This window comes from Montipora capricornis, chromosome 2 (assembly GCF_036669925.1).
Source record: "Montipora capricornis isolate CH-2021 chromosome 2, ASM3666992v2, whole genome shotgun sequence".
In the NCBI taxonomy this organism is placed as follows: Eukaryota; Metazoa; Cnidaria; class Anthozoa; order Scleractinia; family Acroporidae; genus Montipora; species Montipora capricornis.
The window spans coordinates 2,167,133-2,178,305 of NC_090884.1; the positions used below are offsets into that span (position 1 = coordinate 2,167,133).

At 37.3% G+C, this 11,173-nt stretch overlaps 3 protein-coding genes across 4 annotated transcripts in view; 1 reads left to right on the top strand and 2 right to left on the bottom strand.

Moving 5' to 3' along the window:
- The first annotated feature begins 75 nt into the window (after positions 1-75).
- On the top strand, positions 76-3,827 carry LOC138038414 (uncharacterized protein MCAP_0864-like). Its single transcript, XM_068884270.1, has 3 exons — positions 76-1,371; positions 2,088-2,243; positions 2,452-3,827. Exons 1-3 carry the CDS (start codon positions 472-474, stop codon positions 2,560-2,562), a joined length of 1,167 nt encoding a protein of 388 aa, XP_068740371.1. The 5' UTR covers positions 76-471; the 3' UTR covers positions 2,563-3,827.
- LOC138038415 (uncharacterized) lies at positions 3,045-6,786 on the bottom strand. 2 transcript variants are annotated; one of them, XM_068884273.1, is made up of 5 exons: positions 6,651-6,786; positions 6,389-6,509; positions 5,698-5,772; positions 5,380-5,432; positions 3,045-4,820 (listed from the first exon to the last, which is right to left on the bottom strand). In XM_068884273.1, the coding sequence occupies exons 1-5, from the start codon at positions 6,767-6,769 to the stop codon at positions 4,703-4,705; spliced, it is 486 nt and encodes a 161-aa protein (XP_068740374.1). In that variant the 5' UTR covers positions 6,770-6,786; the 3' UTR covers positions 3,045-4,702. The 2 variants fall into 2 exon arrangements, with proteins under 2 accessions (XP_068740374.1, XP_068740373.1); XM_068884272.1 differs by having other exon boundaries at positions 4,562-4,820; positions 6,389-6,548; positions 6,651-6,773.
- A 464-nt stretch (positions 6,787-7,250) lies between these two features.
- Positions 7,251-11,173, bottom strand: part of LOC138038416 (dynein regulatory complex protein 8-like) — a 4,445-nt gene continuing 522 nt past the window's right edge. Inside the window, exons 3-5 of the mRNA XM_068884274.1 lie at positions 11,141-11,173; positions 8,844-8,953; positions 7,251-7,590 (exon numbers count right to left, since the gene is read on the bottom strand). The exon at positions 11,141-11,173 is cut by the window's right edge and continues 47 nt beyond it. Coding sequence (XP_068740375.1) covers positions 7,475-7,590; positions 8,844-8,953; positions 11,141-11,173 — 259 coding nt within the window. The 3' untranslated portion in view covers positions 7,251-7,474. The remainder of the gene's footprint in view (positions 7,591-8,843; positions 8,954-11,140) is intronic.

Below are 11,173 nucleotides of genomic sequence, written 5' to 3' on the forward strand. Positions count from 1 at the left end.
GTTGAAGGTTGCAGTTCCTATAACTCTTATGCAAATGAGGTCATCAAGACTTTGCCTAGCAACTGCCATTTCATTGAATCTTGTGAATTGTTAATCTTATACCGCTTGCTGTGGACTGCGCACTTCAAACTCTAAACGGACACAAGCCATTGTCTTTCTCAAACTACAGAAAATAATTAACGCCTTGATTGCAAATCTTCTGAACGGCAAGCTTAAAAAATTACCTACGATATGGCAAAGTTGCGTTGTGCGAAAGAGGTTTTCAGGTGACGAAGGATCATGTGAAGGATAATTTAAAAGTTGCCACGGAAGATTATGTATAAACTTCGATCCTTAGAAAGTTCACATTTGTCTCAGGAATTGCAATTTTTTTCGATGCTTTATATTGGGTCGTAATTGAATTGCCATTGTCCTAAATTGAATCAAAAGTGGAGCTCCAGTGATCCCTCTACATATATAATTATATTCCTCATGGCCCAAAGATCTAAAGGTGACCGCGAGAATTTGGATATCAAATCAAAACTTTCTCGGAAGATCGCAGAACTCACCATGGTCATTCACTTATTATTTACAAGAAATCACGAGCGAGAGGTGGAAATAGAAGCTGTAAAAACAGCATACGAACACGAGATTGGCGTCGTTTGTGAGGAAGCTAAAGGGAAAATTTCGTGGTTGGAGGGACAGTTGGATGAACTGGAGAAATTTCGTGTTTTGCTCGACCTGAAGAGCTCAGAGAACGATAAAGACAAACAGCAGATAAAAGAACTTCAAAATAAGGAAGCAGAATTAATTAAGATTTTGGAAGGCAAGGATCAGTTGTTAGCAATGGCTGAGAAGCAGATAGTTGAGTTAAAAGAGCAACTAATGAGCAAGCTCAAAGCTGATGATGAGCAAATTGCAGTTTTAACAACTGAGTTAGAAAGTACGGAAAAGGAAAACAGTACTTTAAAAGAAAAACTAAAGGCGAAAACGGACAAAATTAAAAAAGTTGAAAGCCAAGTTGGAAATCTTCAGACTAAAATAAAGACATTACAGGAAGAGCTTCACGATGCTTTGCAAAAAAAACAAAGACTTGAAAACAGCATAAATGGACTGGAAAGTGATTGGCAAGATGAAATTGATAATCTTACTCACAGAATAAAACAGTACATGTCACAGCAGCATGAAGACCAATCAAGAGCAGAAAAGTTAGAATTAAAGAATAAACAGTTAATTCAGCAAGTTAAAGAACTGGAAAGTGATAAGAACCAACTTGAATACAAAATCCAACAATATATTGATGAGAGAAATAAGAGGAAAGACACGAGGAGATCACCAAGACCAGTCCCAAAGGGAAGCCCTGAAGTCCCACGGACAACACCTGCCTTTGATGTGGGTCAAGTGTTAGGCTTTCTCGTTGTCCAAAGTTTTTTTTATGTTGTCTCTTGTGGCTGCCTTGAATCTGCAATTTACTTTCCTGTGAAAAAAAACCTCTGCCACCAAATGACTCTCTGTGATTGGCGACATGACAACCTGCCTGTCAGTCATGAACAACACTGGATAAGACATGGCTTCTTCCTTGGCAGAAGAGGTTTATGTTGCAGGGAAACAAAATTGCAGCAATCAAGACAGCTGTAAAGAGACCACAAGGCAACAAGGGTTGTATTAACTAAAGCAGCATTTAGGCAATGATCTTTTTTGGACTGACTCATGCTTAGCACCTCAACCCTGACCAAATTCCAAGCGCAGTAAATGGCTCATCATCCATCCTTTTTGGCTCATCATCCAGTAGGTTAGAATAGCTTTCTTGGTGAGCCAGCTTAGCTTTAGACCGATGAACTGAACCTCCTTTTTCCTCATAACTTGAAGATAAATAGACTAACGGCGAAATTTTAATTTAAGAGTCATAAATAATAATTAGGTTGGTTATACCCAGGCACAGTCTTCATAATTTTACTGCAGACCAAAAGTTATTATTCCCTTTTTCCCCAAAACATGAATAGATGTACCCTTTTGCTAATATTTATTATTTTCTTCTGCATTGGAGGCAAAGGCAGTGGTAAAATGTTTAATTTGTTTGATTGTATTTCGTTTCATGTTTCTTTCAGAGGGATGATGAACTTGAGCGTCTTCGGAGGGAAGTGCAGCGGTACCGACTGGAACTTAGTAACAGAGAGTCAAGTTTCAACAGAATGTTCACAGATCATCAACCTGTCATAGTTGATGGAAAAACAAGGAAAATAACGGGTCTGATGCATGATTCAGTAAGTAGCTTTTGCTTAAAAAAAAAAAGAGTTGCTTTTCAAATCTAATGACTTCCCTACTAGCAGAGGTCTCTGACAGGGCAAGATCAGAAAGGTAATAAAATAGTCACTCAAGATTGTTATGGGTTGGTGTTAAAGGATCTTAGTGTTGTTATCCATTGTGACCCCTCCATCTTATTAATTTTCTCCTTTTAATTCTATTTTACAGTCCTTCCCCAATTTGAGCGGTGTTCATGCTCGGAAAAGAAATCCACATTTGCCAGCTCTTGGTGAACAGAGGATCAGTAATAGTGCACATCCCCAATTTCACGGACTTTGAATCCAAAGATATTTTAGTATATCTGTAAAATTAAAATGCTTAAAATAATGAGTAACTGTTTTAAAGTCAGGCAGTAGTTAAATCTGTCAACTTCTAATACTAGTTTGAATATAATCCAGTGAAGTGCCTCATGGTGAAACTTCTTCTTACAACTGCAGTCAACTTGTTCCACTTCTTTAGTGAAGTTTCCCCACCTAAAAAGAGATATGCTCTAGGGCAATACAATGCCGTGTAGTCTTCTCTGATTCCTCTCTACTTCATGCAGATTACATGGTTAATTACCAGTAATGATTAAGATTTAATTATAGGGAGGCAGTGTGGTCCAGTGGTAAGGGTGTTGGGTTTGCACACGGTTGCCAACGTCTGGTTTGGATTTGTTTCCAGTTGTACCGGATTCAACTCTACCACACTTTGTAAATAGCCAACTGGTGCCTCCTGCCAGTTGGATTCTTAATTATGTTTCTGTTTTAGTTTGAATATTGCCTCTTTCAAAATTTATTAAAAGTGGGGTGCCTGTGAACTAGCTTGATAGCTGAGTGCACTTCCACTATAGACAAAGCATTTACATTTACAATAAATTATTGAAGCAACAATTGCAGGGGTACCATTTGTTTTGTTTCACAACAATTTTGCTTGCTTGGCCCCCAAAATAGGTCTAAGGAGAAAGCATTGACACATTGTGTTTTGATTTTTCTAAAAACAGACGCGACTGCGCATGCACAAAGGTACAGTATTGGAAAAGCGATCAATCCACATTGTGTCTGTGTTTCATCAGGGTGTTAACAAAATTAGAATGAATCACAGTAACTACATAGATAAAGTATATAGTTATGCTATTGATGGCACACTACAATGGTATCCATAATAATGTGTGGGGAAACTCTGCTACAGAAGTAGGGGGGGGGCTTCTTCACTGGTGTTGGAAGAGGTGAAGTCACTATCATTCCTTTGAATGCTGCGCCACTAAGCGACAAGCTGTAATTTTTGAATGCACTGAAATGGTTTTATCACATTGTAAAAAGTCAGCATTATGGGTTTCATACACCTTATTCCAAAATGGCCACCATGCAAATTAGCTCTTATGGCCTCATTGAGTTTTACCTTTAAAAGAAGGCCATAAGGGCCAATTTGCATGGAAACAAAAGAATACTAAAATGGTGGCCATTTTGGAATAAGGTGTATAGTGTGTTTTACAGATACAAAGCAACTTATCTCAAACAAATACCTCATAATAAGAAATAAAAGGAACAGTATTATCAATGACTAACTAATTGAAAATTTTGATCTTTGGATTTACTTTTGTTGTCCCTCAGTGCAGGATCCTTGGAATTGAAAAAAATGTGACTTGTTGTCAGCAAAGGTCTTGGGATGACCTTGACACTGTGGCTACACAAAAGTTCTGTACTGAGAGAACAAGGAAGTGGCTGAATTTATTTCATACCATGCAAAGATCATGAAAATGTATACATCGGTACAATGTATAATAAAACTATTGGTACATGTTTTCAAGAGCTCTAAAAAGGAGTTTTTCTTTGCAAAAAGGAAAACTCTACTTTGTCGGGACTTGCTCGCCAAACTAGCCTGCAAACACAGATGTATGAGGAGAGAAACAACAGCCGGTAATACCGCTGCGTTCGCACGCTTATAGCCAAACAAACCATACAATAATCATTGTCCAAGAAAATTAAAAATAACAATAATCACCAATAACTGGTGATACCAGCCAATGTTTGAGGGCTTGGTACATTGACTCAGCCCACACTCCTTTAACCTGTCACAAGGGTAGCATTTTACCTCAAACATATGAACATCTAATTGGAAAGAAAGGATGCTAATCAGTGAATATGAAAGGACTCTTGTCTTACCCTCAGATTATCCCGGATGAACACACTGACACTTGTGTCACATTCATTATTTTGTAAACCTGAGAAGCATCAAACCATGTCACATAAATCTAACTGCAATCCTTGTTCACTTTTAGTCTTGAGCCAGGGAGTATTTTTGCAGAGGTTGAAAACAAGCAAAACAATCAGATTTTGAACCTCGTATAGAAAAATTAATGATGTTCTTCATTAGAGTCTTGATAGTGAATGATGAATAATAATATTTATTACTGTCATCTTGTTTAATGTAGGGGCTGTTATCTCACAGATTTCCTTCTTGAACTTCTAGTGTTAGCGTCTGTAAGCTCTTTTGTGTCAAAATCTGTTCTTTGTAAGTTGTAAAGAAGATTCCTTTTCTCCAGAGTGTCTACAAAACTACAAGACAAAATATTTTTTTTCAATTCCATCACTATTTCATCGACATAATTTGAATATTTGAGTTTCACCTTGTTGGGTGAAGCATCACGCAACAGGGTGAAGATCCAACAATATTGATGGTATGCCCTTTGCAAGGACAGGCCACAACATGCGGAAGGAACCCCATGCCTCACGCTTTGACAATACTGCCTGGGTTCTTTCTCATCTCTCGGAATTTATGAACAAGGTTTGTGAGGTAAGACTTGGAAAGTCCAGCCATTTGTAGGTTTTGTTACAAAGGCAGCATAACTTTTATTTTAAGACCCCAAGTTATAATTCTGATGACCAGGCTCCAGTTGTTCAAACGATGGATAGCACTATCCATGGGATAAATCACTATCCACTGGATAACTCAATTGGTTTTGCTAGCGTTTATCTGCTGGATAGTGATTTATCCGGTGGATAGCCCTATCCATCGTTTGAACAACTGGGGCCAGGATTTGAACCAATGACCTCTTGCATGGTACATGCACTCCAATGCTCGAACAACTTAGCAGTCAATCAACATTTTAATTACCTTCCAAGTTTTTCCGTGACACAATCAATGCCTCGTTGCATAGTATCTATTTCCTGGAGTCATAAGTGAAAAAAGCAAGATTTCAACAGCTCACAAAAAACAAAGTTTCCCAATTTCTTTTACATAATAATGCAGAAAGGGGAACAGGTGACTTCAAACTGTTACAGTATTACTAAGACTGAATACTGTCAGTTATCTTGAAGTTAGCATGAAGCCAATAACAAAGTGGTTGTAAACTTCACACAATATGCCATGGATGTAATATGCTGAAATACCCTCACAAAGGCCTTGTTCATCAATAACAATTTAGACAATCACCTCTTGCAGCATTTCTTCCCTCGCCTCAAGGTCGGCAATGTCATCTTCGTACTTACCATTAGCAACTTTGCTACCCTGAAACAAACAGTTGACTTAATGTCAGTGGTGAAACTGACCAAGAGTAATAGTATTGTATATAGTCACTCCAAATATTAGAGAATTAGTGGTACATTCTGATGAGCTTAACTGCTGAATACCCCATCTCTTTTTTCCATGCAAATAAAATCTATTGTATTCTGTCTGTTGTTTCTTCAAAGAATGCTGTCAAAGGCTAATGAAGGTGGGCAAGATATTCAGCAGTTACTCCCTGGTCGGAGTTGTTCAAAGGCCAGATAACTTTATCCAGTGGATGGATTACCATCAAGAGTATAAAATATACTCACATACACCTTTACTTAAATGTGCTATACATATTCATATTCTCGATTATGTGAGCAAATAAAGAGACCTTGCACATATTGAAATTGTCATATAGTGATTTATCCACCATAATTTAATTATTGTATTTGAGCTGAGGGGCTAATGAAACCATCTGGATTTCGAGTTTTTTGCCAGTATGAACTTAATGACCATAACAGATTAGAGAAAGCGTTACCCTCAACCCCGCGAAAGTTAATGCCTCCAACAACTCTTCCTACACAGGTTCATGCAATCCCTAGCCTTCACTACTTGTTATCTTTGTGGTCTTCACCTCTGGTTTGGCAGCTTCCTTATGTCCACAATGCAGCTCTATATTCCTCATAACTCTATCTCTCATCTGCCTCTGCTTTGTTTGGTAGGCATCGTACAATGTCCTCACATCTTTATGTTCTCTAATATTAATATGTAAACCTTCACATAGAATATTCTTCCTGTTTTGAGTTAAATTTGCATGAAATTAAAGATCTTCTTTTAAGGCTTATATGCAAGTAAGTGGACGGGTATTCTAGAATCCAGCCCCTTTTAACACTTACTGATATTTTCTGGGAAAAAGGCGTTTCAATTCATCTAGCGTGTAGCAATTGTTGACATCAGTGTTAAGTAAGAAATCAGTAAAAAGTTTCCGATAGTCACGCTCATTGCAAGCCGCCATTTTTTGAAAATATGTGACCGTATGAGGTCTGGGTACGAAATCATTATCATTTGCACCCCACCCTGCTGGAAAGGTCATGGATCGACTTCATTACCGTGTGGCAGAGTCTCCAAAGTGTTGTTTATGGGGAGACAGGACGAGGTATATACTCCATACGAAACTCTATGCACAGAGGTTCGAAAGGCTTGATCCAATCCAAAATTTAGCAGTAGTTTGGGTAATTTCTGGGGTAAAATCATCCTCGGAGACCCAGGGGCAGTTAGTGGGGGCGGGAAAAAGTCTAAACTGGCGAGGAAAAAAATCGGGCGAAGAAAAGTCAAGAACGAAAATTGGAGCTCCTATTTTCGTTCTTGACTTTTCGTCGCCCGATTTTTTTCCTCGCCCGTTTAGACTTTTTCCCGCCCCCACTAACTACCCCTGGGTCTCCGAGGATGGGGTAATATATACTGGTAGTGTGACACAAAGTAACAAAACCTACAAATTGTTGAAGATGCAAAATTTTATTACATAATTTACATGTTACTTAATAGGACACTTTAAAGGTATTTACAATAGAACTTTCAACTGAAAATGGTATTCATTGTTTCAGCTATTGACAACAATGGTGTTAGTCTATGTGCATCTTGACAGATAAATCATAATATATATCAAGGCACCTGATCAGTTATTTTGATACACAAACAAATGTCAGATATCTACAATATTTTATGGGTCTTCAACCACCATCATTGCCACAAAGTCTTTATAAAACACAATTCCCTTGTCTGGATCAACAGCTGCAGAGAGCATTTCCTCCATTTCTTCCTGTGTAAAAGGTTCCCCTTGAAAATAAAAATGAAAAGAGTTTACGTTTATTGTAAACTTCACTTCCGCAGTCTTGACAACATTTGAGACCATTTTGACTAATTATAATTTAGAAATCTTATTCTTTTATCAGTTGCTATTTTGCTGTTCATCGTCACTTGAATTTCCTGCCAGCAGAGGTTTCTTTCTTTGCGTCAACTGGACTGACTAGAGAGACCTCTGCCATTGGTTGAAACTCACTGTATTGTCCGAGCATGGGTGGAGGATACTTAGCGACCAAATCCTCACATGATATTTCACACGTTGTGCGGGCGCACTTAACAACAGCGGAATTACTGTAAAGGAATGCACGAGACACAGTGGGCTCAACTCACAGTCAGCAAATATATCACCAGGCATGAGTTTTGACCAGTGCTGTCCAAGGTCATGGACTGTATTTGGATCAAAGTTTGTTTCAGCCCATGGCAGAGGTCACTTTTCCTGCACTCGTCAGCCCAGCAAATGCAAAAAAAGAGAGCTAGACCTCTTCTAGCAGGGGACACTTGCATAATTAACGACTACTCAAGATTTTGTGTAGATGTTGTAGTAAAAGTGAAACACCATAAAACGAATGGAACAATACTAAAAGATCTTCTGGGTTATTTTAAGTTTGTAGGCCCTTGGCTTCTGCATGGCAGGGAGAATGAAATAATTTCCTGAGACACCAAGGACATTGAAGTGTAAAATGAGAGCAACACAAACAAGTGAAACAGCTTTAGTGCCAAAAATTGTTTATGATATCCTGTAAGAATTTTTAGGATTTATTAAATGCACATTTGAATTGCAAATGCCACCTAATGCAACCTAATGCCCCAAACAGATGTTGCCTAAATGATGGAAACCACTCTTTATAACAATAGTAATAAAAATCCAATTCAACATAACACTTGAGAAAGAGTTTTGACTCTTTTATTTGCCTAATGTTGAAGGTTGATGGTGAAGTAAAAAAAATGACGATGATGATAATAATAATGATAATAATAATAATAATAATAATAATAATAATAATAATAATAATAATATAGCCCTTAATTCTACTTCCCTTTACACTTCCAAGGCAACTAAAACTGCACAATTTGCAGTACATTTAATATACCCACAGGCCGAGTATAAAAATAGTTAAGGTGGTATAATATTGTACATGAGTTTGATAAAAAACTAATTAAATTGGTCATGGTCATAACTAGAGTTTAAGGACACTTGTATAAAAAAGGAAAAAATATGATGATACCTTCCTCACACATATATTTGGTAAGTTCTTCTGTTGTAAGGTAGCCTCTATTTTCTTGATCTAAAACTTCAAATGCTTTCATTATTTGGTCTTCTGTTGCTGGTTTGTACCTATTGAAAAAAAGACTTTTCTCAAGGTACATCTTTTCACTAGTTTAATAAAGCGCTTCCTGTCCCTAGAGAATAATGTTTCTTGCCTTTGTATTGACAATTAAAGGAAAAGGGGGGGGGGGGGTAAGCAAAAAGCATTGCAAATGCAACTCCAAACCTGATTTTTGGATCATGAAAATATTTTAGCATAAGGCAATTGCAACAGCTTATAAACCGCAAAGTGGTGGTAGCACCCGCAATCCACAAACTGGTGTGTCTTGGGTTTGATTCCTCAGATGAGTTGATCTTTTGGTTCTCTACCCTTCTCCAAGAAGTTTTTCTCTGGGTATTCTGGTATTCCCCTCCATCTAAATTACTATCATTAATGGCAATAATAATTATTATTACTAGGAGTTTCAGTGAGAAAGTAAGTGCTGGCGTGGAAACTGGGAGCAGTGACTGGTATTTTTTTTTTTAAAACAGCTGCAAATTTTTGAAGAAAGAGGATACTGGAAATGTGCGTTAAAGTATTTAAAAAGCGAAGAAAGGTGTGCATATCTTTAGCATGAGTCGCAGGCATTACTATTTTATAAGCAAATGGATAATTTCAAAAAAAATGGCATGTCACTTCATTCTTTGAATTTAAACTTCTGTTCTCAAATTTCTGGCCCCTTTTCAGCAAAAGAGTATCTTTTGAGAAATGCTGAGCATAGTTGAGCAAATGTCAATTTAAATTTATTGTCGTGCTTGAGAATAGACTGGGAACAGTCTCTTATTTTTCAATGACACAGTTGAGCGCGCGATTGCATGACACGCCCCGTTTTCACCACTAATTTGCATAAAATAATAATTTCACTCGTCGTGCATGGCTCTGAGGAAATAAGGACGACTGCTCGTGGTCTAGCTCGGGAACTGATTTTCTCTTCACTCAACGGTTGAAGAAGTTGAAGAACAATTTGACGCGGTGGTCAAAGACTGAACATATACGGTTTAAAGATGATCAATGACGACCCACTGGAAAAGTACTCGACTTGAAGGCTGTGACTGTAAGATTCCCTTCCACGACGTGTACGTGACTTATTTCGGGTATCAATACCCCGGATAATAGACATGACCCACCACAATCGACTGGCCATGCTTCCGATCTTACATTCAAATTTTGATTTTTTTGGCTAATGTCAAGAATAGTATGCTGCCTCGCTAAAGCTCACCAGCAATTATTATTTAATTGAGTTCGTCTGCTTTAATTTGATTTGCAGTCTCCCACATTTAGAAAAGTAGCAGCGTTTGGATGAATATCGAATATATCTTTTCATGAAAATTTTTATTACTCAAATGTCCAACCACAAGAAAAGAGACACCTTTGTTAAGAAAGTCTACGAGGCATTGTTTGGCCCATAATTTAATCAATAGATTACAGGTATTGTCACTATTAATAACATCTTTACATTTGAGGTGAGTGATTATCAGTTATTCTTGAGTGGACCAGAATGATTAAATGATGAAGCCTAACCCTGACTGCTGAACCGGCCATACTTAGTATTTTACTCTGTCTAATGCTAGACGATTTTACTTGTCAATGGGGAACCCTCTGGGAGTCAATGGTCAAAGATTTTAATTTATGAATGTCAGTATAAACAAAAGATAAATTCCCTGCTTTTTTTTTTAATTTGAAAGGAACCTCCTCTCCAACCCCCCCCCCCCCCCCCAAAAAAAAAAAACCCAACTATAAATCATATCATGGTATAAAGTTCAAAGAAAAAAGTGTTTGTATCCGAAATCAAAGAATTTTGGAATCACTTAATTTCACTTTTAAATAATTATTATTTTTCTATGCAAATCTGAAAACTGTGAACACTTTTATTTGATTTTGAAATTTCCCATCGTGCAGCAACCAATCAGAAGAGACATGAAACCACAAAATTATCACCATTACTGGTTGCGGTTTACTTTTCTCGCTTGTGATTGGCTTTTTACTTGAAACACAATAAAATTTTAAAAATATTTCTAGTGTTCACGGTTTTCGGATTTTCAAAGTAAGCTGGCACCCTCATTTTGAATTTTAACTCTCCCTGTCAGAGCAATAGGTCAAATATATCACATCACAATACTGAAATAAGTACCTCTTAATTTTTTTTTTCAGGCAAACAAAAAAAAATATATTGATTCTCTTGTAGGAATAGAAATAACCGAGCAGATTGTTCACACCTTCTTTCTAGAAGTATTTTTAGAATAGCTGGT

Bases quoted from the DNA above. Each gene is read 5' to 3' on its own strand.
- LOC138038414 (XM_068884270.1), top strand. From the start codon at position 472: ATGGCCCAAAGATCTAAAGGTGACCGCGAGAATTTGGATATCAAATCA. The intron at 1,372-2,087 runs GTGGGTCAAGTG...TGTTTCTTTCAG, and splicing joins GGACAACACCTGCCTTTGAT to AGGGATGATGAACTTGAGCG. The intron at 2,244-2,451 runs GTAAGTAGCTTT...TCTATTTTACAG, and splicing joins CGGGTCTGATGCATGATTCA to TCCTTCCCCAATTTGAGCGG.
- LOC138038415 (XM_068884272.1), bottom strand. From the start codon at position 6,769: ATGGCGGCTTGCAATGAGCGTGACTATCGGAAACTTTTTACTGATTTC. The intron at 6,549-6,650 runs GTAAGTGTTAAA...AACTCAAAACAG, and splicing joins CTTTTTCCCAGAAAATATCA to GAAGAATATTCTATGTGAAG. The intron at 5,433-5,697 runs GTGATTGTCTAA...TTATGACTCCAG, and splicing joins GGGAAGAAATGCTGCAAGAG to GAAATAGATACTATGCAACG.